The sequence below is a fragment of the Tursiops truncatus genome, chromosome 4 (assembly GCF_011762595.2).
Source record: "Tursiops truncatus isolate mTurTru1 chromosome 4, mTurTru1.mat.Y, whole genome shotgun sequence".
Lineage (NCBI taxonomy): Eukaryota > Metazoa > Chordata > Mammalia > Artiodactyla > Delphinidae > Tursiops > Tursiops truncatus.
This window is the reverse complement of record NC_047037.1, coordinates 91,520,814-91,547,570: the sequence shown is the minus strand read 5'-3', so window position 1 is coordinate 91,547,570 and position 26,757 is coordinate 91,520,814. Positions and strand designations below refer to the sequence as shown.

Below are 26,757 nucleotides of genomic sequence, written 5' to 3'. Positions count from 1 at the left end.
ACTGTCTCTTATGAATATAACTTATAGTTGAAAAAATCCAGTTAAGTGAAACAATTCTTTCTCCTGTGAAGTTACAATTCAGATAGTTGTTGTTGGGACAAAAATTAACAAAGATCTAAAAATGACTGGAACAATCAGAAGTAGATAATAAGAGAACTTTATAAGTCTTTAAGGTAGAGGCCATTATTTTTATGGCTTAAATTCCCTGGCTAAGTAAAAAAGAATGCAAATATGTAAAACAATTACCTAATATCAAAAGAAATTCCCAAGCATTTTACTCATCCATTGAGTAAACAGACAAAGCCAATTAATAACAAAACGACAAAAACGTACTTTTTTTTTTAACAGTTGTTGCTAATGGAGTTTATCCTAAGCTGATGCCACTGAGAAACACCAAAGTAGAAACACACAAACCTACCCTGACCAACTTTAGGACAACCAACCTGTTTGCAGGACACTGGAGGTACATATGGATCCAAACCTTTTTTTAAATCATGAACCTCAAGACAAATCTGTTTTGTTAAAATTTTTTTTTTTTAATATTTGTGACTGCAATTTTGAAGCACCTTCTGTAGAGGGAGCAAGAGGCCTTTGGTATATGAACCATCAAGACTGAAAAAACTTTTTCATTTTTATTTCTCCTAACTAGTTCGAATGAAAAGAACTTTAAGGGCTTTTCTCTGTGCCCACTGCAAGAAGACATTTTGAAAAACCTAAAGGTTTTCAAATTTCAACTATATATCTGAGTCTCTAGGAAGTTCAGAGATGAAAGAAAAAATCTCTCCTAAGATTTTTCAAGTGTGTTTTTATCTGTCTTTGAAGACTTTTTTCAATACCGATTTTTGAATTCTTGTTTGTTTGAATGACCTTGGAATTCAAATGACAGTTTATGGTGAAATGAAAGCACAACGATACAGTGACAGGAAGTCCACTGTCACCACCCAGAGCACAAGCTAATAACCTTATTAATAACTTAAGGGTTACACCTACCATGGTGTAACCTTGGAAGATGTACATCCCAAATGAAGGCCAGTGAGTACACGGACTGCAAAATGGTGATTTGATGGGAATTACAGCAGGGATTTCAAACATTACCTTTTCATAAATTCTTATAAACATGGATATAAATTTAGCTAACTCAAGGGCCAGAGTGGGTTCTGTTAGCAAAAGAAATGAGAAAAATACACATCCTTTCTATGTCCTACTATATTGTCATGTACAAGGAATTTTTTTTCCTTTGCAATTTAAGCATATACTGTATAAAAGAAAAAGACTTACTGACCAAATATTCAACAACCACATCAATGTCAGGAATGTTCTATCTGCTTGTTGCAGCTTAGTTCCAAAGATGTAAGAGTTTTCAAAGAAGCACTGCACTATGACACAAGAATGGGTGATTTGTGAAACCACATTTGTTCTGGCTGATTCTATATTTTATCTTCAATGATAAAGAATTTAATCAGGGTAGCTTCCCCCTACTCTTTAGCTTTGCTGCAAATCAACAGATGGAGTATCCTGAAGAAAATGAAAAGCAAAGCTTATCTAATATTTTATGGAATTATAGGGGCTTACTGCTAAAACTTACTAGTCGCAGGTAATTAGCTTAAATGGATTTTAGTGAATTATACTAGAAGTGAAGAAAGCCTTCGAGTGGCATTTGTTGCCTATCGAAATCTGAAAAAAAAAGCCTAGATATCTTATCACCATTTTAATACAGTTCTAAAGAGTCATATTTTATCTTATTATATTTTAAAGCAAACTTTTTATATTAGTATAATATTCTAGTTAAAAATAAGCCAATTTATAAGAATCTCATTCCAGTGCACTTTATTCAATATTATATAAATTTTTATACAAAATTGATCTTATTCAATTCTGAAGGGAAAAATAAAAGCAATTTCTATCATGTAAAAAAGGGAATGTAAACTATGAACTTTGGGTGGTTATGTATAAATGTAGGTTCATCATTTTTAACAAATGTACCACTATGGTGGAGGATGGTGAAAATGAGGAAAGCTAGGCATGTGTGGGAACCAGGGGTATATGGGAAATATCTGTACTTTCTCCTCAATATTGCTATGAATCTAAAATGGCTCTAAAAAAAAAGTCTTAATAAAAAAATAATAAATACGAAAGGTACAAATAGATGAAGAATTTGTATATAAAATACCAAAAGGGAAAACTCAATTTATGTAAATAATTACATTATAATTACATGCGGGATTTTTTTTTTCCCTTCACAAACTCATTCAAAAAGTAGGTTCAGTTTTACTTGAAACTAGGTAAGTGGTAAAAATAAAGAATTTTCATTAGCAATCATGTATGTTTACTTTTTGTAGTAGAGAAAATATCTCACGGGACATAGGAAAATGTTCAGTCATTGATTTAGCTCATGGGAAATTTTTAGGATACCAGAGGAATAAAATAGATCAATTTTATTTGGCTGGTTCCACGTTAAAACTGCCAAGTAAACCATCCCACCATTTACACCAGTACTTCATTCCCTTTATATTATCATCAGACATTCACAGAGTGTTCTGCACTGCGGCTGTCATTCCTGAATTAATACACTGGTAATGTAATGCACAAGGACACATAGTCTTAAAGATACACAGCCATCCTCCCCACAGCCTTCGCCTCTTGTTAAATTCAATGTGTGTTATTTAAACTTTAATGAGGAATACATCCACTATCTGCATGTGCACACTTGAAACAAACCAAGAATATATTTTCTAATGCTCTTCTTAATTAGTGATTTTTGCATTTTGAAGATGAAGGCTCACACATACAACCCTCTACAGCCTTCTACATTCCTGGTGTGAGAGGCATATGATCAGAGGCATGACCTTCTGCATATCCCACTGGCTTTTCCTACATAACATACCTCAAACATTACCCTTACCAAGTACTTTTCTTTCCTTCATTTGAGCAATTCCTGATACATTGATTAGTTCAACTTTTCCAGAAATAAAGCAAAGTAGAAATATCCATCTTTACTGTCTATAGATGAACCTCCTGTGACATCCCACAAAACAGTAATTTTCTTTGAACTTTAATCTTTTATATGTATTTGGTAAGTGTTCATACATTGACATTGTGTTTTCTATATATTCATCTATGTCTTTCTTCTATTTCTGTCTAACTGCAAAATGCTTAAGGGCAGACCCTGAGTCAACCAAGGCCTGGCATGGTGTGTGTCCCACGGAGCACTCACAGCTTTTAGACAAAAAGAACAAGAGGCTATTAGAGAAATACATGACCAAACTGATACGGGAAAGAAAATCATTTTTAGGATACTTTCATAATGTAGAAAAATATTTAAAATATATTATGTTGCTTGCCTTCTACATGTAAAATCTTATTTAATAATCTCTGAAAGCAAGGCTTTGAAAAATATCTTTTATTAAAACTGAATCTTCAGAGCCTGCCATATACATTAGTCCATATTTCTTGTACTAACTATCCTAACAGGCAAAACACCCAACTTCGAGAAATCATAGTCCAGAGAAGTGGTAACAAAATCTAGCTGTATTTGAAATGAGGATTGCCCGTGTGCCACCTGTAAGCCATTTCCCCAGCATCTCAAGAGTGGGTTTTATAAATATACATACTAATTTTGAGGATTCTTTCATGACATCCAGAAGAATCAGGTGGTATATTATTAGGCTGAATATAAGCTTTAATTTTAAGTTTTCACTTTAAGTATAGTTTACACTTTAAGTATAGTTTTCACTGACTTGTTTTTAAGCTGGAGAAATAAATTTGAGGTTAATTTTTAAGTTAACTTATTCAAGGGCAATATTCATTTCTAACACTTTTAGGGGACTGCTTTAGAAATCAAAAAGATAGATGTTGAGGAAACTCTTTTTTTTTTGAGAATCTAATTTTCCAATACATGTTGAACATTAAAGACTTCACGGTGATATTAAATGTGGCAGTACTTATAATCGCCAATAATTGGACACAACCCAAATGTCCCTTAGCAGAGGGATGGATAAACAAACCATAGTGTGTTTTACAATGGAATACATACTCTGAGCAATAAAAAAGGAACAAACTATTGATACTCTTGACAACCTGGATGAATCTCAAATTCATTGTGCTAATAGAAAGAACCCAAACTCAAAAGGCTCTATACTATATGATTCTATTTATATGACCTTTGGGAAAAAGCAAAATTATATAACACAAATCAGATTGATAATTTCCAAGGGTTTAGGGTAAAACTGACACAGGCCTGGGGGGTGTTTTTGGAGTAAAGGAACCGTTTTCTATCTTGACAGTGGTAGTGAATACATGACTGTGCGTTTACCAAAACTCATAAAACTGTACATTAATAAAGCAGGGTGAATTTTACTGTATGAAAATTATGCTTTAATTTAACAACTGGAAAATTTTCATTTTAAGGTTGAAAATTCATTTTAACTCATTTAAGATACTGCAGATTAGCATCTTTCACAAACAAATATGCTTAATATCCCTAGTGGCCTTCAAATAACTTATCTAATTCTAATTTGAGCCTACAGAGAAATGTGGACAGAAACAAGGAATGCTTGAATATGGTGGAATATGTCAAGATGCTCTCACTTAATGTGAAAATAGAATCTCATTCTAACTCTATGCATTTTCGATGAACAGATCAATATGTTCATGGAGAAGTGGAGAATATATAGCAAATTATGCCCCTATGGGACAAAAAAGAGACAGTATAAGGAATACAATTTAGATTGCATATTTAAATAGAATCCAATGGCTCACAATTCTGTGTAAGGCTACCTAATTATTTGTGATCATAAATCAGTTGTATGGTAAATTACAAGTAACAGATTTGTCAGACTACTGGGATTAGTGTTAATATCAGTATTCATCTTAGATTTTAGTCAGAGAAAATGAAAGATTAGTGGAATTAGTTGCATTCCCACACCCAGATTATAGCCATCCGCCAAATGCCATTTTCCCACAAATGATGAGAGAGGGATTCTATCTGAATTTAGAAATTATAATACTAAAATAAAAAGGAGAAAAATAATACCCATAGTATTTATTTTGTACACTTTCCACACACTATTTCTCTTTCTGTTGAGACTAGTTTAAAATGATATGCTTGCAGCCCTCAATTCTTGTCATCAGTGTGTCAACAAGCAGGTTCTAGGGATTTACCACAAGACGTTAGAAAACCTGCGTTAGGATGGTCAAGCTGCTTCACGGGAGATTTGAACAAAATTTATAAATCAATAAGAATATGCAGAAAAAATAAAGTCTGAGTTTCAAATACTGAGTCACATCAATAGGTCAAAACCAAATGCACAAACATTTCTACATGATACACAATGAGAGAAGAATGCCATAGTGATCATAATGAATAAACTGAAAAGATGGACCCATCCCACACTGTCCCATACACATCATGTCAATTGTAACTTACAAAGGACTGCCATCTTCAATATTAGTTCACCTTTCTATCTACCCAAGGTAAAACAAGTAAAACTAGTGCAACATCCTGACAAATCTTGAAAATATTTTAAGGTATTTGAATGAAAGCTGGTTCAAAAATTAACAAAAGAGCATCACTGTTCATTCACTAGGGTTAAGAAAAGAGTAGCTCTTAATTACAGCTTGATCTTCCATTTAAAGTTCTCTACCATATTTTCTTTAAATCAATGAAATTAATTTCTGATCATTGAACATAAACAGGATTAATGTAAAACTGAAGTGTGTATTGTCTATACAAACCCTCAGGTGAACAATAACAGAACACGTTACCCTGCTCTTTTGCCATTAAGCGTAAACAATGAAGCCCGGTATGCACAGTATATAAGAGGAAAATTTTCCATCAAGCTTCTTTCTCTTAAGTTTTTAAAAATTACTTTTAAAAAATTTTAAGTTTTTTTTAAAAACTTAAAAAAAATTTTTAAAAAATTTTAAGTTTTTTTAAAAATTTTTTTTTAAATTTTAAAAATTTTTTTTGAAAAAATGTGATGTTTGCTTTAATAGCTCCTGTGGCATACTGCTTTTATCTCTTCTTTCTGTTTTTCACTCCCCAGTCAGTCAAAAACAAAGCAAAACAAAACAAAACTTCCTTTCTCCCATGAATTTGACCACCATTTCAGTCAAACTGGTCTAGTTTTGTCTTTTGCACTTTTCTATCTACAGACCATTTTGGCCACTATTTATTTAAAAACAACCACTCTCACATACACGCGGGCACAGATGCTGATGCTGTTTGGTGGTGTGGACCTCTTAGATCACTCACTGGAAGGTGGCAGTAGTTGAGGCTGCATTCACAAATCCACATTTCTAGTTTGTTTTAGATTATGATAATAATAGATAACGTTTATTATAATTTTTACCACACAGAAATGTTCTAAATACGTTTTCTACAATATCAACACTTCAGGGGTAAATGATATAGTTTTTTAAGGTGATATTTTCATATATAAGTTCCTATATTAGAAAAAAACTTCTAGGATTACATTTATATGTCTAAGAGTATAACGAATCTAATTAAATTTGGGCACTGGTCATGTAGAAATCATTTTATCAGCTTTAGATAGTACCTACTGAAGTATTTACTTGAATATAATATAAAGGTGAAAGCTTAGATGGTATGTCCGACTGTCCCCGCAACATCACTATTCGGATGTGTGTGTAATCGGCACCGAAACCCAACAGATCCTTAAGTCTTAATTTTACCACCCCTGCCCCCTTCCCACCCTGCCCTTCTCCAATTTCCCTCCCTCTGGTAAATGGCACCAACCCATTCACCCAGTTTCGTTAAGCAAAAACCTATATAAAAATCAATCATCCCTATTTATTGTACCTCACAGACATCTGATTTATTGACAGGTACTGTTGGATCAAAATACAACCCAAAGTGGACTGTGTAACTCCATCACCATCACCCCAAAGCCCTGACCATCTCTTACTGGTTCACCACATCAGACGACTACACTCTCCATTGGTGTCACTTCAGCTGTCCTAAAGACAATTCATGTAGCAGCCAGTGACCCTCTTTAAAAACACAAACCAGCATCATGTCATCATGTTGATCAAAACCTTCGATGGCTCCTAAAACTAACCAAACCAAAGTTCTTATCATGGCCTTAAAGGCAATATATGATTTAGCTCCTATATACCTTATTCAACCCCAGGCCTACTGTCCCTCTTGCTGTTCTCCAGATAAGCCAAAGGGATTCACTTGCCTCACCGTCTAGCTTTTATGCTCTTCACCTAGGCAGTCTCATGGCTTGCTCCCTTCTTTCAGGTTTCTGTTCAACATTACCTTTCCTAATGACCTCATCTGAAGTATAAACCTCCCTATCACTGAGTATCCCTTTCCCTGCTTTACTTTTCCTTCTAGCACTTACCACTACCTGACAATATACTATGGTTATTTGTTTACTTGCTGTTCTCCTTACCTAGAGCACAAATTCCAATGAGGATGGGATTTTATCTTGTTCACTCTGACTCTCCAGTCAGTACGCAACTGAATGAAAACAGGATAGTTAGGCAAAACCTGGATACTCTATTCACTGAGCTTAAACTATTAGCACCTTATCTGTTTAGAAAAAATCTATAACAATGATCAAGACCACCACCTCCAACAACAAAACACCCTTTTTACAAATATATTAAGTAATATTGATTCACATATATTTGAAAGTTTAAGATTAATATGTCAAAAGTACAAAAGGTCCATTTCTAAAAGACAAGGAACAAGAAAAATATTCTTCTAAAAAATGACATTCCTCTGCATTCCAGAACATTATCTTACCTGAAGTAATTATTCCATTATTAGAGTAATTCCTTTGCTTATTGGCCAACATCTTGTGTTAAGTAAAGTAAGTATTTTTAACTGTTTCAGGTTTCATTTAATTTTGAAAAATCAAATTATTTCAAGATAAAAATAATTTAGTGAAAATTGACACTACAATAAAAATAATCCACATAGATTTTTTCATTCTTCCCCTAAAAAAATTATGATTACCCATATTTCAAGCTTTTAAGAATTTATATTTATAGCTAAGTGTCAATCATCTTAAGTAGAAACCATTTAGGAAAAAAAATAAGTAAACCTATATGCACTAGTACAGTTTCAGCTTACTTTTATGACAGAATATGCTTTCAAAATAAATTCTATATTCTTCTAGGTCTCCAGATAAATTACACAATAAAAGTCATATAATTGCAGTCATACTGTTTTACAAGAAAGAAAACACTATCAGAGAGTAGCCTCTTCCACCAATTTAATGGGAATCAGAGTAACATCAAATAATTTAACAATTATACTTCAGTAAATATTAATAACAACACAGTATAGCTTTAAAGGTAAATATTAGCTTTGACATTACTGAATTCAACACTGGGGCTCTCAACATTTGTGAGAACTATCAAAGTCTATGATGGGTAGCAATCTGTTATTTTGCTTTGGCCTAATTTTGAACATGTACTAAGACGCTGACACGGAAACAATACACTTGAACATCCAACATCCCTATTTCCCTGAGTGACATTTTGCTAAGACCTGTATTCTATGCCTCTCCAGAGCTGAAGATCTATTCTCATTGTACTCTGGTTATACACTCTAATGAAGGTGAAGTAGACAAAACAAAAAAACAAACAAAAAACCCAGAGCAGTAATCCAAGTTATACTGGCTTCAAAAATGGGATGCAACCAACCAATTATAAATGAGCATTCAAGTTGCCAAGTATTCATATGTAATTAATACTACAAATGAGTACCCCTTAAAAAAACATTGCATGGAACCTAAAAGGTTGAAGCTCAAGAGAATTTTAGAGATCATTTAAGATAAACAGATCCCTTCATTTATCAGATGGAGAAAGTGAGGCCCAGAGAAGTTACCTTGTTCAAAGACAGACAAATATTAATACCGGAATCATGTCTGGGACCAAGTCTGATTTTATTTTAATGGTCACTTCAGAATTCCATGCTGGTTCCATGATAAATATAGTACAGCATAAATGATTAAGAAAAATGCTTATTAAAATATTAAGTGACAAAGGAGAGCATGAAATTATCTCTACAATGTAATCTAAATCATGTAAAAAAAAAAAGGCTAAAAAGAAAAAAAAGTCAGAATGTTAAAACTCTGGGGAAAAACTGGACAGCTACATGTAAAAGAATGGAATCAGAACACTCCCTAACACCATGCACAAAAATAAACTCAAAATGGATTAGAGACCTAAATGTAAGACCAGACACTATAAAACTCTTGGAGGAAAACATAGGAAGAAAACTCTGACATAAGTCACAGCAAGATCTTTTTTGATCCACGTCCTAGAGTAATGGAAATAAAAACAAAAATAAACACATGGGACCTAATGAAACTTCAAAGCTTTTGCACAGCAAAGGAAACCATAAACAAGATGAAAAGACAACCCTCAGAATGGGAGAAAATATTTGCAAACGAATCAACGGACAAAGGATTAATCTCCAGAATATATAAACAGATCATGCATCTCAATATTAATAAAACAAACAACCCAATCCAAAAATGGGCAGAAGACCTAAACAGACATTTCTCCAAAGAAGACATACAGATGGCCAAGAAGCACATGAAAAGCTGCTCAACATCACTAATCATTAGAGAAACGCAAATCAAAACTACAATGAGGTATCAACTCACACCGGTTAGAATGGGCATCATCAGAAAATCTAGAAACAATAAATGCTGGAGAGGGTGTGGAGAAAAGGGAACACTTTTGCACTGTTGGTGGGAATGTAAATTGATACAGCCGCTATGGAGAACAGTGTGGAGGTTCCTTAAAAAACTAAAAATAGAATTACCATATGATTCAGCAATCCCACTACTGGGCGTATACCCAGAGAAAACCATAATTCAAAAAGACACATGCACCCCAACGTTTATTGCAGCACTATTTACAATAGCCAGGTCATGGAAGCAACCTAAATGCCCATCGACAGACGAATGGATAAAGATGATGTTGTACATATATACAATGGGATATTACTCAGCCATAAAAAGGAACAAAATTGGGTCATTTGTAGAGACGTGGACGGATCTAGAGACTGTCATACAGAGTGAAGTAAGTCAGAAAGAGAAAAACAAATATCGTATATTAACGCATATATGTGGAACCTAGAAAAATGGTATAGATGAACCGGTTTGAAAGGGCGGAAATAGAGACACAGATGTAGAGAACAAACGTATGGACACCAAGGGTGGAAAGCCGCAGTGGGGGTGGGGATGGTGGTGTGCTGAATTGGGCGATTGGGATTGACATGTATACACTGATGTGTGTAAAATGGATGACTAAGAACCTGCTGTATAAAAAAATAAAATAAAATTCAAAAATTCAAGAAAAACAAAACAGAACAAAAACTCTGGGCATTGATATCTGGGGTACGTAAACGCTTATATTTATGTATTTGTTTAATTTTTTTCTTTTATATATTTTCCATATTTTCTACAATGAACAACTGCTACCTATATGTCAGAATAAAAAACAAAATGGAGAGATAAACATGCCATTAAAAGCCAGCACTTGTAATTTTAACTATGGTTAATTTGCAGCATGCAAAATAGAAAACTAATTTGCTGTTAAGGATGCATTGTTAAAGTATTTCCCTGGTTAAGTAAAGCAACTGCATTGTTTGAGGGAAAATAATCAAGAGTAAATGGGGTGAAAGTATATCCAGGTACACATACAAACTGAAGTGTTAGAAAAATATCAATAGAAGGCATTTTACTATGAATTTGTTGTTCTTTATTTATAGAAAAACAAGCACTTAACACTAAATATAGATGAAGCAAATGGTGACCTCTGCCTTTTATCCCACTTGCCAATATGAATTTAATAAACAGAATGTAAAATTTTAATCTCTAATTAGCAAGATTTCATGTACTTCGTTTTTTGATGTTCTCTGAATTAGAGGTAATTGAGCTTAGATGTTTTAATCACATATACAAATATCCAGAGTTCATTTGGTGCTACAATATCATATGTTATTACTGATGTACAACCTACTACACAGAATATATATATTTGCTTCTAACTTCTATGTCTGCTACATATCTGCCAGCTCCAAGAAAAGTGGCCACTAAAGAATGGTCCAGTGCTTAGTTTCCCACTGCCCCCTAAATGATGTCAAATTTCATACTCATGCTTTTTCTCATGCACATCCCTTCCCAATTGTGCCCATCCTCCATGACTCAGGAAATTTCCGTCTTCTCTATAAGACATCCTTGACTTACAAAGTCTATAATAGTCTATTCTCCAAGCTTATATAAAAACTAACAAGTTAGATGCATACAGTTTAGTGCATAATGTTCTCTTGTGATTTCATGTACGTTAACTTTATTTTAAAGTAGATGGTAAATATCTTGGGAGCTGGTATCTAGCTTATGATTCTTTTGCATCCAGTGACCAGCAGAGGAAGGAGTGAAGATGCTCTAAGACTTTCAGTTAGAAATGAGGACCTTAGCAGATGATAAAGTCAATCCACCAAGCGACCAAGTACTATCAGTATACTCATTAAACAGCAAACAGTAAGGTGTTAAGGGAGAAGCAGAGATTACGAGAAAAGGTTTTTGCCCTTAAAACCTTATAATCTTTTTAATGTGGAGAGGCACTTTAGTATTAGAAAACAGTAGAGCAAAGTACATAATTAAATGTGTAGAAAATAAACTCTAGGAGGAGGAATGAGAATCAGTCTTACTACCATCATTATGACTGAAGTCACAGAAGTTTTCATACAGAAATAGAGCCTGAGACATGGATCTTCAGAATAAAGATTCTGAAAACTTGGTGCACAGGAGGGAACAGCATGAAAGACTCATAAAACCAGGAAAAAAATCAAGACAAGATTAGAGGGCAAGCATTAGAATTCCTGAATGATATTTTAATTGGGTAAAATTCTGTGGATCTTACTGATATAGCAGAAGAGCACAGAATTAATTTAGAAGGAAAGAAAGAACAATGTTGGGCTTTGAGTAGGAAAGTGATCTGGGGAAAGCAGAATTTAAATTAAATCAGCTACCTGAATAAAATATACTGGAGGAAAGACAGGTAGCCTGATTTAATATAGAGTAGGGAAATGGCCATCAGGAGACTTGGTTTTATCCAGGTTTGATTTGGATAGACACCATCCCTTAACTGTCTGATATGCTTCTTGTGTCCCCATTTTTTCAAATGAGACACCTAGTTTAACTCATTTTTCTAGCTTTAAAATCCATTGATATTCCATTCTGAGATCATATCGTATGATCAGGTAGAAGGCTCTTTCAGTTGTCCCGTTATAAGCCAGAACTAGGGCAATGGGGAAGATTAGCTGAATATGAAAAACTTTAAAAGAACAATCAACAGGACTTAGTGGCGGGATGGATTTGAGAGATGAGAAAACTGGAGGAACCAAAGATTATCTTATCATGTCAAACTGGGTAGTGGGATAAACGTGATACCTCTAAGGAAGAGACGTGAATTGGAAAGGAGAGCTCATTGTGCTACTTGAGCCTCTTCCTGGATGCAGGAAGACTTAGCTTTTTCTCTGTTGCTTTATGTGTAATCTCAGAGTGTAGGTAAGTCTCAAAAATGCTGTAGTTATCAGCAAAGAATCAGAAAGGATCTCGATTTCTGGTACTTTAGTTTAAAAATCCAGCTGGTTCATTTTTATTGATGCATATTCACCCCTGTACTTTCTGTACTAAGAACCTCAAAACTACTCTTTATAACAACTTTATGCATGGACAGTTGATCTCCAGATTCAGTAAAACTCACTTGATGCTGGGGAGAAGGGTGGCAGCTGGAGGGGGAGGAGAAAGCCGGGGAGGAACATCATATTCTTCACTTCCCAGGTGACCATTGGAAAAGACCTGAAAGGAAATCAAAGGGTTAGTTTAGAATTTAACTTCTGGAGGACCTTAAAACAGTAACAGTTCTTAGACAATCTATAATTTTGAAGAGAATATATAATTTCAGTTTATTTGAACAAGTGAAATACCATCTAATTTACTTAGGAGTTAGGAGCACCATCGTGATTATTTACCACCGCCCGAAAGTAGCACCATTTTTTATGTGAAAAAATAAAATACAACCTGATTCAACCTCTCTTATATTGAGAGGAGATGCTATAATTTCTATAAATCATATAGATAGCTAGGTAAATAGTAAAAGTCCCCAAACATGATCAGTTTTTATTGAAAAGCTAGCATTCTCTGTAAGGATTCAGTAAAGAAAAAAGCAGCACCGGTGCAATTCTTATTTCAATTCCTCCCAAATAAAAGTGTTCTAAATTATATCTCTCTGGGGTTAACAGAACATTTCTAAACTTCTTGATAAAACAATGCATGAGTATAATCAGAAACGCCTTTGTTCTTTGAAGGCCGAAGCTTTAGCACTACTGGTAACTAGAGACCTGGTCTGGCTTTCAGAGTGCAAGCAATTTTAAATATAATTTTTGGTGTGTGAACAACACAAACCAAAATTGTTACCTTGCTCATAAGGTACCATAGAGAGCCAGTGTTTACTCAGAATTCAGAAATTCTGGTTTCCAGATTACTCAGTTACATATGGGAACTGTCTAACAACTGCTCTTAACTAATCCAACAACTTGACATGAAAGCAACTTAAAAGAAAAAAAGAGTAACTTTGCAAAGACAGATTAAACATATTTTAAGACCTTTAATCATTAGGGTTTTATCATGAAGCTCTTTCCCAAACTCTTTACTAGTTCATATTTAAGAGGTGTAGGCTGGTTTGTGGCAAAAAGGATGTGATGTAACTTGAATAGTTCTAGGTAACCCAATCAATGACCTACCAATTCTTTTTTCACCCCTCAGTTCTAAAATGGTGTTGAAGCTTTAGATAAAGTGCAAAATGGAAAAGGCCATACCCTTCCCTAGCAACTTAAGAAAAGGAACATGTTTAAAGAATCCATTTGAAATATATCAATGTTTGCAATTTAAAGCTACAAAATATAAATTTTATAGCATTAAAGTATCACTCTAAAAAAAAGTCCTGTGCTATATATAGCTTTGATTCCTCATTAGATTCAATACACTAGAGATACACTATGACAAAAATATCTCTTTGGGTTTCTGACTATGGACCGAATAACAGAACAAGGCAGAGTTTTTTCGATTTTGCTAGAGAAAAGAAATGTCTCAGTAGATATTAATTATTATACAGTTCAATGAAAACCCCTAACATAAAAAAATCCCTTGTAACCAACAAATACATGTGTCAAATCACAAGTGCTCATTGTATAATGGGCATATAAAGTCATCCTTAATTTGAGTCCTGTGCAATTGTTGCCAGAATGGATACAATGTATGATTTCTGCAATCAAATCTCCTTGATGTTTCTGTCATAAACACATTTAAAATTCATTCTGGGAAATGTAATATGGATTTATATGCAATTATTTGTTTTAATAGGAGCAAATATCTAATGCACTGTTGACACCTAGTAAAATTTCAGCAATTATAAAATAAAAGGGAGCTATGGGAATAACAATTTCTGTTGTATTAGTTCTACGTGAATCTTTTTCAGGACAAAGACTCTGATCTCCTCATTTTATAGGACATTCCTTCAATGCTTTACACACAGTAGGGCTCAAATGAACATTGACTGCTGACTGACTTACATTACACTACATATGTGCATACATACACGTTTGTAAAGGACCTAAAAATGCAGGTACTAAAATGACGTTCATGTTTCTGTTCATCTAAAGCGACTGGATGACAAGATTTACGATTATTTCATTCTGAACTCCATGTTCCCACCTGCATCCGTTTCATTAGACAAAATCATTTTATCTAAAACTACTTTAGAGACTGCAGTAAGTCACAACTTTTTGAGCCAAAAATAAATATTTTATGTCCTCTGGAAATCTGCAAAGCCTTTTGCAAATAGGAGAAAACAGTAGTTCCTCAAATGTGTAGATTGATAGTATCAACTGAAGCAGTTCACACTGAAATCTCACTGATTCAGGCCTTCTTAAACTCTCAACTAAGGAAACATCTTTTTCTTCTGCCTTCCTAGTTCACTGTTGCAAATTTACCACAATTCCATCGGACATGCTACCAACTTAAATATTCTGATCCTATCATTCCTCTGCCAAAAAAGTTTTCAAAGCTCTTTTTTGTCTACCAAGTTAAAGATAACTTGGTATAGAATATGAGACACTCCACTCCGTAACTGCTTTCAGTTTATATTGCCATAGTTTTACCTACCATACTTACTCTCTCTGTATGCCCTAGAGTCTGTCCAAAATTGACTTCCTGCACTGTGCTTACCTTCCCACCTCCATGCTATTCCTTCCTGTCATGTCTACACCACCACCACCTACTGATCTTTTTTTTTTTTTTTTTTTTTTTAGTGGTACGCGGGCCTCTCACTGTTGTGGCCTCTCCCATTGCGGAGCACAGGCTCCGGACGCGCAGGCTCAGCAGCCATGGCTCACGGGCCCAGCCGCTCCGCGGCATGTGGGATCCTCCCAGACCGGGGCACGAACCCGTGTCCCCTGCATTGGCAGGCGGACTCTCAACTGCTGCGCCACTAAGGAAGCCCTACCTACTGATCTTTTAATGTCTACAGATCCGTCTTGCACGAAGCTTTCTTTATTCCTTCTTTTACCCTGCATCTCAATTGGAATGTTTCTCCCCCTAGGGCATCCCACATTATATATTCTGGATGCTTCGCCTATGCCTCATCCCTTAATTATATACCTGTCTCATCCTCACTAGACTGTGCTTGATTCATTTTGTATTCGCCACAGTGTCTTGAACATCCTACTCGTTTAACTGAAAGAGGCTGAACGAATAAGAATACATTAAGGGGAATTTATACTACCTGTGGAAGAAGTATAATCTGAGTTATCACAAAATTTATTATAAACTCTAGGTTACTCTAGGTTACCCTGTATTAATATTTTTCACATGCCTCAAGATAACATTTCATCCTAATTCTTAAGTTTGAAATATCTTCCTATGATTCAGATATTGTCTAAAATTTAATGTTAAAGCATTTGGGACCCTTGAGATGTAGGGAAAACAAACACAATTGTGATAATCTTAGCCCAATTAAGAAAAACCTTTTTAATTACAAAACCCAAAACACAACCCCCTTCCCCCATCCCACACATGTAAGAGCACACATACACTACACCAAAAATATCACTGTAATTTATCCTTCAGAAACATTAGATTAAAAATGAAACCTGTGTACACAGAGGACTTATTTTCTGAAAGACAGCACCTGAGATTCACAGATAAGTTTAAGTTCATTCTTATAAACATGTGCCTCTCCACCAAAATAGCAAAAGCCACAATCTCAAAAAGAGGAATCATTCTATGTATTTATCTAGCAACATCTTCAACAGATTATTGTACACAAGGTCATTTTAGAATAATGTCACTTGAAGTAACATAAGTCAGAGATCGTTTTTATCACATAGGAAACAGTAGCATTCTTAATCTTTTAAGAGGAACAAATAAAGAGAGTTGGACACAGTGTTAGTATCTAGATATAAGGAGATACATTTCAAGTCTCCAATGATATTTTAAAACATTTTCGTGCAATAAAATAATTAAAACAAACAAACCAACAACAATAACTAAATATCTAGCCAACAAAGTATTAAGTAAGGAACAGGTTTATAATGTGGCTAGAATTTGAGGGAATGGAAACAGTCCTATAGGAAAGAAATCTCTTACCAATAAAATAAAACAAGGTAAATAAACGTAACAACTCTTAGCTTTCAGGTTCATGTTAAAAAGTAAAGTATTAATTTAGTTAACTTGATTATGCTAGGTGGGAGGGAGAAGAGAAATGGGAGTAAATTAAAGTCACAGAATTCTTACACTTCATTTTAATTATGAATTAGAGGGCTTTTTTCCTTAGAGCTCTTTACAGTTAGCAAATAGAGTAATTAGAATTTAATTTATCCTTGCTTCCCTTACCATTTATCTAGGAAAGATGCAAATAAAAAGGGCAAATGGTTCTAATGGATGATGGGAACTGGCACACTGACATAGGACACACAACAAAGGGCAGCAAGTCCTCACTCTATAGAATGTTTAGTTTCATGAATTCCCCTTATGGTGTTACATATGTACACTTACTGTTAAACTTTTAGTACTCATCTAAGTTTTCTTATCTTTAAAATGGGCAGATGATATTTAATTTGAGATATTTCCTTTAATGAAAACAAGTCTGAACGATAGTTGTTACTCTTTGACACAGAAATGTATTTGCTTACATTTGGAGAGACTGACGGGTTATGTGAAGATAACACATCAGCCTCCAAGTATCTAAATCCCTATACCCTTTATTCACATGATAACATTTTTAAAAAAAAATTTTTAAAGACTGCACACTAGGTATGGAGGGTGAGAATATATTGTTAACGCTTACCATTTTCATTAATATACAAGTCTTTTTAAATCAAAATCATTTCCCCTTCTTCAACCCTTCTCCCTTGTTTCCCTCTTATTGTGAATATGCGATCTATCTATAGAAAATGACTACTTCTCTAAAAGAGTAAAAAATCCTATTTTAAACAAGAAAGTTACATTTTACCTTTGGCTGAAGGTGAGTGCTGGAAAAATACATTAAAAAAACTGTCTACGCTCCTAGTGTACCATAGACATCTTCTTCCTCCAAGTCCTTTCCTGCCCTACCCCTGCCCACCTCCAACCCCAGCATGCATATACTCTTTCCCCCTCTGTCATCAACCTAACTGTAATAACTCAGCAACCCAGTTATTGAGTGTTTGCTGAGAATTCATTAGCCACTATGCTAAATAAAAGCAGAGAGGAAGGGGAGAAAGAGATAATGATTTTGGTTTTAAATTAAAAAAAAATAAGGACAACTATTTTAAATGAAAATGAACTGTTACAACTTATACTAAGACTCCACATCTAGTTTGGTTTTATTCCATAACCAAGGGATATGGGGGCTTAGATATTTGGAGGGTAACTATTCTCCTAGAAAGTAGGTCCTATTATTATTTCATTTCATAAAGTAAGGGAAATAAGTGGAATTGGGGGCATAGATGTAGTAAGTTGCTTGCATCCACAAAGCCAGTGAATTCTAGAGCAGGAAGTAAAACTCAGGTCTGATTCCAGAGCCTGGTGGATCTATGTTGATCAGATTTTTAGTTTTGTTAAAATGCAGCTATCAGGTTTGCCTTATCATTTTTACTTCTGCCTAAAGGAGTTGAACAGTTCCTCTTCTATAAAAACATTTTGTTAAATTTGAAAGGGGAGAGAACATTGGGATTCTGGTTATCCTGAACACTAGGAGAGTCTTGTATGTAGAAAGTGCTTACAAATACGTAATTAAATCAATCTGGATTGAGGAACTACAGAGACGTAAGTTAAGAAACAAACTCCAGGGCTTCCCTGCTGGCGCAGTGGTTGAAAGTCCACCTGCCAATGCAGGGGACACGGGTTCGTGCCCCGGTCGGGGAAGCTCCCACATGCCGCGGAGCGGCTAGGCCCGTGAGCCATGGCCGCTGAGCCTGCGCGTCCGGAGCCTGTGCTCCACAACGGGAGAGGCCACAACAGTGAGAGGCCCGCGTACCGCCAAAAAAAAAAAAAAGAAAGAAAGAAAGAAACTCCAACCCAGGATCATGCAGAGACTGAGAATTACAGGATCCTAGATGGACACAGTTTTCCATCGGTTGAAGCTAGCCTCTAAGTCTCCCAACAGTGAAATAAGAGGAATTGGGCTTTTTCTACTTTATGTCAGTTGTGATATACCTTGTGGTCTACTGAAGTAGACCTTCAAAAGATAATAAAAGAGGAGAATAAGGGGAGACATGGTCTGTTTTATAGCATTTAATACATTATGTATGAATCCTTCTTTATAATCTGCCTTAAAAGTCAAACAACTATACTGAAATGAGAAATATTAGATGTCTAATTTTGGTAAAAATGTTAATCTAGTTGTAACTTGAAATTAACTTTGAGAATATAATCATTGCAATGCTAATACACACAACATATGAGATTAGACCTTCATGAATTTTAATGAGCCTAACTTAGATAGAGTTAAACAAATTCAGCTTTCAATAAGACATAAATTTTGTACTTTACTCAATGTTCTCTGGGATATTAACATGTATCAATGATCAAGACATGAAAGTTCACATAGAAAACATGTAAAGGAATCTTTATAACTTAAATCACTACTAATACTAATAACTTATATTATAGTTAATAAAAATAAAATTTCATACCTATAACCTAAGAAATTATAACCCCAATTTAAAACAACCACCATCCATACAAAAATTAATAGCCTGTATTCTAGGGCTTAGAAGGGCAGGTTTATTTAGTGCTAAGACTGTATAACATATTATCTAAGAAGAACCCTGAAACAAGAGGTCTTCAGTGAATTGCCCAAGATAATTATTATATTTTAAGTATTTCTAAGTCCATTCAGGAAATAAATTGTAATATGTTGCTAAGATATAACTATTCATGTCGGAGCTCTTCTGAACACTCTCCTTAAGGCAAGTGTGATCATGTATGAATGAAAAGTAATAGAGACTAAAGGGAAGAAAAAAATCACTGGAAAAAAAAAAGGCAGGTCCTTCTGATCAAGATTCTAAGTTGTAGAAACATACTTTTGAAGATAAGCTCTCCATTTTCAGAGAACATTATAAAAATGCTTTTATTAGTGCCTTCTCTTCCATTTACATCACCTTTGCATGACCTTGAAGAAAACCTTTACAGATCTTCATATTTATAATAGATGAAAGCCTGCAGGTACCAACAAGACACTAACAAAGAGTTACGGCAAACCACCACGACTCTTCCCCTGTGTTTTGAATGCCTGAGTAGACAATTTTGACTCTTGCTATCCTGGCTACCCTAGAATATCACGAATAATTAAATCTTATACAGAGTTTTCCTTCACACATGTGCACGCATGTGTGTACACACATACAGGAATTTAGTACATTAGTCATTCTTCACAGTTCTTTGTTTCTTGATTAACTCACCAACTACAAACTATTATTTTGAAGGAATAGTCTACTCCCCTAAAATAACAACTTAAGATCAAGAGAGATGGGAACACTTAAATATTACAGTCTTCAAAAGAGGCAAAGCCTCCTTCAGCTGAAGGAAGATGGTGACGATCTGATCTGAGTCAAAAATATCGTGGACACAAATACCAGAAAACATTACAGAACAGCTCTGCCAGGGGCCCACTGAGGGTTCGAAACTCAATGATTTCTGCTGCTGCCTCTTAGGTTCCCTGTATGCTTAAATTCTTTTCTGTACATATAAATGACAGTGGTAATATCCTTCATGTTAGAACTCAACATGTGTGACACTCTTTCAGTTTTATAGAGAAAGACCTTGCTTTCCAACAATGAACTGGACCTGGTATTTTTATGTATGTGACAAGTTCATTCTACCTGGCTGTCTAAGGTGTGCTGTCCCAGGCAACAATAACTCCAATGACTGATTGATGATATGCTATAACCATACAACTTTCTTTTCAAATTAGATAGAAGTAGGAGAGTTAAATAAAAAACGACTGCTGATTCTCCCATTGACAACATTAATAGGAAAAAAGTTTGCAGATGAAATAAGGGAAGGTGAACTAAATCTCTGGCAAATTGTCTGGTGTCTTCATATGAAAATTAAATCATTACTTAGAGCCTTCCTCCTGACTTCTGTTAGGTTCAAGTTTTAATGAGCTTCTGATTATTTACAATTTGCAGATAATTAAAGACCTGCAGGGAAGTGTCACACTAGGCGAAAAAAACACCACTCAACCTTTTACACTACCTCTTATCAGAAGACTATAAGCAGATTATTTAGCTTCAGCTTTGAGTATTTCTTACCTTGGCTCCTTCTAAAGGCAAATCATGGCGTCTGTGTTTCCGCATAAGCACTGGGTCAGAGCCCATTCTACTGTGCCTTCCATTTACATTTGAACTCGCTGTGATTCCAGGCTTTGGAGAGGCATCCCCTAGGAGGCGACATCCCACTGACTGATTAGTCCCAAGCACATCCCGAGGACACCAGGCTTCCAGAGGCATCGGCTGGTCTCTGGAAGGCACACTTTCCATGTGAAGGAAGTGACGACTCAGTCTATTGTCAGGGGGGATTGGGGGAGGTCTCTCAGGTGGAGGAGGAGGAGGGTCTCTTAAGGGAGGTGGTGGTGCTGGGAGTGGTTTGTCTTGTTTTCTCACCATGCAAGGAGAAGACTAAAGAAACACAAGAGGAAAAACATTAAAAGAGGTTCCATGCACTGAAATGACTTCCAGACTAGTATACTATTGCTTTTGTTTTCTAAGTCATAGTAGGGCTTTATTAGATTCCTGTGCCATCGTTTAATGAGTTTATTTTATCACCAACTAATGAAAGTTTAAAATATTAATGAAAAACTCAAATATATTAAGATTTCTTTGTAGAAAATGAATACGTAAACTCAAATGTTAGGATTATAAGGACTACAGGGAAACGTAGCAGAATATCAAAATTATATGGTGATTTTGACTGGTTGACATTAAAATAATAATGTCATTAATTATTTTATTTGCACGTTTCTGTGATTTAGGAGAAACAGCAGAAACCATCAAAGTTGTTGTTGTTTTACTTTCTAAAAGAGCACCTTGATTTGTAATATCTTTGGAAGACTGAAAATGTTGGTTTTGTTATTTTTGTGTTCACCTCTATAATACAGAGCAAGTGACAAGGGGGAAATGTGCTCCGGTTCTTTAACAGTTATTACCAGAATAGTGAAAATTCGCAAATAATAGAGCAGCATTATTTACAGACCTTACTTGAGTTTTATGGATCTTAAAAAAAAAAAAATCAGTCTGATTCTTATGTGGAAATACGAAGGTATAAGCTCCTGAACTGAATCTATGTGACTTTCACAGTTTTTATTTTCATTTACATAGTTCATCTGATGAATGATTTGTCCTTTTATTGTTTGAAAATATTAGCAAAAAAATGTGTGTTTACATAATTCTGACTAAATAACATCCTAAAAAGTCTTAATATGATCTTAAAACCATGTTAATTATAATGTAGAAAAGTCTAATACTATTAGAATACTGTGCTTCTAAATAGTTTTAGACCGTAACACATATTACCGAATGGGATTAATATTTAAAATCTTATATTTAATAAAGCAAAATATTCCCTTTTCAAATTTGGAAAAAAATCTGCACAGAACTACAACTGTGGGCTTAGATGTACAGATAGAATTATGTCTTTAATATTAAACAGTAATGCAATTAGTTTGCAAATACTGTAATTCTTTGTAATTAATTCCTTCAGGTGTAAAAGGTACATATAATTCCCTCTTCTGAGTCACCCTGAAACTTGGGTGATAATCTATCACATCTTAAGCCCTATGCAAATATACTCTCATAACATTTTTCTTGTCAAGACACTATGAAAATGAGTGTAAAATATCATTTAATAAGAGCATGCAATTTATTTTAATACATGTAATGACCTTTTAAATCCATTTTACAGAATAACTATACTTACTCTGCTGTTTATTTTAGCAAATCAGGGGGCTGTTACAGACATGTGCCCTCTCTGAATAATTATGTAACTTTTATAGCAATAAAGCAAGGAATATGATAGTGGACTCACTATAAACAAAATGAGAGACCCATCAAAGTTGTTCATAAACAAGAGCATAAGAAATATGAGTAACGGAATTTTAAAAACCTGAGCAATCAATAATCATCACATAAAATTATTATCTATGTTTCTAATAAAATTGATTTACCTTTGGTGAACCAGTTGGGCTGCCACAGGGAGACCGAACTACGCCTTTCTGAATTAGATCCAGGCGAGGAGGCACTGGTGGCAGGCTTAAATGTGGGATCTGGAGAGGGTCTGGATGTGGCTTTCTTCGCTGTGCAAGGGGAGAGGATCCCGGTGATGTGACTGGGGAATTCTGCCTGTCAGTGCACTAGAATATAAAAAGAGAATGATGTTTATTTGAGGTGTAAAGTACATACCTTTCAGTTCTTAAGACATTTGGTTTTGAGAATGTATCTGCCATTGCACATCTGTTAAAATAAACTCACTTAGTTTACTCTGATTAATAGATGGAAGGAGCTCACATTGTCCCTCAAGAGCAGTATTATGTAAAGAATAAGTGGATTAGTTTCTCCTACATATTGTAGAAAGGGTCTAGGAAAAAACCAGCAAAAGGGTAGTTTAAAAACAATCAAGGGCTTCCCTGGTGGCGCAGTGGTTGAGAGTCCGCCTGACGATGCAGGGGACAGGGGTTCGTGCCCCGGTGCGGGAGGATCCCACATGCTGCGGAGCGGCTGGGCCCCTGAGCCATGGCCGCTGAGCCTGCGTGTCCGTAGCCTGTGCTCCGCACGGGAGAGGCCACAACAGTGAGAGGCCCGCGTACCGCAAAAACAACAACAACAAAAAACCAATCAAATGCAGGCATTCTTCTAGAAACCTGTCTACATTTTATGAGAAACATGCAGTGCAATAACGCACATTGCTCTTGGTTATCTGTATTATAGAATTTTCTTAGGTCTTTGGGTTTATAGTACATTCTAGAACTTAGAAATCATTTTGTTCCGTATAAAATACGTATCCAGTGCATAATCTACTTTCCTATAAACCAATTAAATCAGACAAGGAGTTTTAAAAATTTGTGTATTTAAAATAAACAGGTTTAAGACCAGATATTTTCCCCCAAGCCTTCACATGGAAAATAAATCCTCAAGTTAAATGTTCTTCTTTAAAAACAATTAAATCTAGGAAAGTCTGTACTTCTAAAACTGTGATAGATTTCTATGCTATTACAGGGTTTCCATGTTATCTGGTAGATAAAAGAGCACCAAAAAGCCATCAACAAGTACTTTGATTTGTACGTATGTGTGTAACCCTTTCTGTTTCAGAAGTGTGTGTGTGTGTGTGTGTGTGTGTGTGTGTGTGTGTGTTTGACATAACCTGATTCCTATTTGACATAAAAGCCATCCTAATTAACCAGATAGCCTCACTAGGACAACAATATTCTGTTCTGAAATATCAAGCAGTTTCCTTCTCAAGGCTAAGTTACTACCTACCTTTTTGGAGACCTAGGCTTAATTTTTACACGTACTACATTAATCTAGCATGCTTTGATATTCATCTATTTCCTAGTGCTAGTATTTATAAGGAGGTTTAAACTTGTTTTTAAGCCATTTCCCCCTAACATTACTTACCTTTGTAAGAGTAGTCAATGTCAACTGACAATTTAATTTCAATTCTAGCAATAGTGAGAAAGATTTAGCCATTCTGTCCTTAACTGAGATGTGATAATAAATTTGTGTTCATGTCCACACTTAGTTACATCATGGAAGGTCTTTTTTTTCCTAATTTACTAAAATTGTGGTTTGTCTGATGTTTTTCTCATGATTAGACTAGCATTGTGTGTTTTTGGAAGGAAGGCCATGTTGGTAAAGTAACACTTTAACCACATCACATCAAGGGTCTACACTATCAGTGGGATTCATCACTGTTGATGTTGACCTTGATTACCTGGCTGAGGCATTGATTGTCAAGGCTTCTACACTACAAAGCTACTTACTTTTTCTCCCATTTTCCTTACTGTACTCTTTGCCAGGAAGTTACCATGTGCAGCCCACACTGAAGGAGTGGGGACTTATGCTTCCCCTGGTAAAGGCTTTTTAAAAATAAATTTGAGTGTCTAAGCAGAAGCTTCTAGACCATACCTCAGGTATACTGGAATACTGCCATGACATTGCTAGACTGTCAATTCTTTGTCCCTCTCGATAGATGCCAAATAACTTAAAATAGGTCAATAAATTCAGATGCACTTTCACATGTAAATTTTAAGACCCCTTTCTTATTAATTTCATGATTCTTTTTTATATCTCTTACCTACTTAATTTAAGGGGAAAAAGCAGAAACTGTAGAGTCATAAGCTGATTTTCATGCAGCCAGTATTCTTAATAAAATAACATGACTTTTACCCCAAAAGTCATGGAGCCTCACGTGGTCATGAATTTGAACCTTACGGAGTAATACCAATCCAAAAATGATCACGGACAGAATAGAAAAAACTCCTCGTGTCAAACTAAGTGCATCACAGTTCGTAGCAATCAGATCAGGAGATGTCACAGGACATCTAATTCTCCAAATTCCCATTAAGGGTAAGTTACATTCTCTGAGAACTAGAAAAAATGTTACCTGATAAAAATCCTTTATTGATCTGGTTATTATTCTTTACAAAAAAAGACTCAAGAAGCAAAGCTATCCACATGGTTCCTATCCTGTAAAGAAATAATTTTTACATAGATATACAGAGAATACATAGCACTTCATTGTTTCAGTTACTTGCAGAGAAATTTTTCACTGCTTGTTGCATTTACTGCAAAGACCTATGCTCCTCCAAGCACTCCACAACTACCTGCCTGCTTCCCTAATTACCTGGAACAGGAAGGAGAATCCTGACAGATCCAGCAGCCCACCATCATCATTAGAACTTGACTTCTGGTTTAACTACTGATTTAATATTTAAGCAGTTACCGTATTCCTAGTGTGTTTAAATAATGGGATGGACTTGATTTGAAGTGGGTGAACTGTTAAGATATTGAAAGGGTATATTGAAAATCTTTGGACAGACATCCAAACCACTGTGTGTGCTGCAGAAGTAACCCTGAACTTCTAGTTACCTCCAGACAAGCATACTCTCTACAGCTTTGTGAATGTAATCTGAAGCAGAACTTGCTTAAGAAAATTCATAATCCGTCTGCCAATGCAGGGGACACGGGTTCGAGCCCTGGTCCGGGAAGATCCCACATGCCACAGAGCTATAAGCCCATGCGCCACAACTACTGAGCCTGCGCTGTAGAGCCCGTGAGCCACAACTACTGAAGCCCGTGTGCCTAGAGCCCGTGCTCCGAAACAAGAGAAGCCACCGCAATGAGAAGCCTGCGCACCGCAACAGAGTAGTCCTGCTCGCCGCAACTAGAGAAAGCCCACGCACAGCAACGAAGACCCAATGCAGCCAAAAATAAAATAAATAAAAAATATTTAAAAAAGAACAATTCATATTGCATTCTCAAGGTGATTTTATACTACCCTCCCGAAAGACTAATTCATTTTGAAGCATTACAGTAACTGTAAGTTGGCTTAGTCAGAAGGATTTTATGGAGAATAGGTGAAGAGTATGTGAAGAAACAAAAAATATTTTATCTTTATTATGTGGTCTAAATTCACCATAGCTTATTCACTTTCCAGAGTTCTCCTAAATTATAGTAAAATCCCCATGTAAGAGTAGATAATTTAACAGTGCCCTTTAGATAATAATGCATTTTTCTTTGCTGAAGCCTTTTTGTTGTCTCTGTGAACAATTCTGCAACTAGAATATTGAAACTTTGCATTAACCTTCATTGCTGGTAAAATGCAAATGCTAACTGTGAACATTTGTAAACATTTTTAGTAGATGGTCACATTAAAGGTCACTTTTAATTTATTTGAGTAATCACCAATTATATTTTTTCCCTTCCTATTTGAAAGTCTAAGGAGAAGAGAAGTCTCACACAATGCTTCACATGCCCACTCATGTTATGTTCTTTGTCCCATTATCTACCATATTCTTTTATTTACCCCTCATTGATTTGAAAGAGCTCTTTATATATCATGATAGTGAACCCCTATCTTTTTCATTTGTGGGGAATAATTTTTTCTCAGTTTGTCTTCACTACTGCTCTTCTGGTTTTAATCTTCTAGAGAATAAATACAATTAATT

General features: G+C 35.3%; 1 protein-coding gene across 8 annotated transcripts in view; it reads right to left on the bottom strand.

Moving 5' to 3' along the window:
- CBLB (Cbl proto-oncogene B) overlaps nucleotides 1–26,757 on the bottom strand; it is a 214,859-nt gene that overhangs the window by 38,089 nt on the left and 150,013 nt on the right. For all 8 annotated transcript variants that reach the window (XM_073804274.1, XM_019923231.3, XM_073804276.1 and 5 more), the window contains 3 exons: nucleotides 22,759–22,944; nucleotides 20,849–21,214; nucleotides 12,760–12,854 (listed from right to left, as the gene is read on the bottom strand). In XM_073804274.1, the coding sequence (XP_073660375.1) occupies nucleotides 12,760–12,854; nucleotides 20,849–21,214; nucleotides 22,759–22,944 (647 nt within the window). The remainder of the gene's footprint in view (nucleotides 1–12,759; nucleotides 12,855–20,848; nucleotides 21,215–22,758; nucleotides 22,945–26,757) is intronic.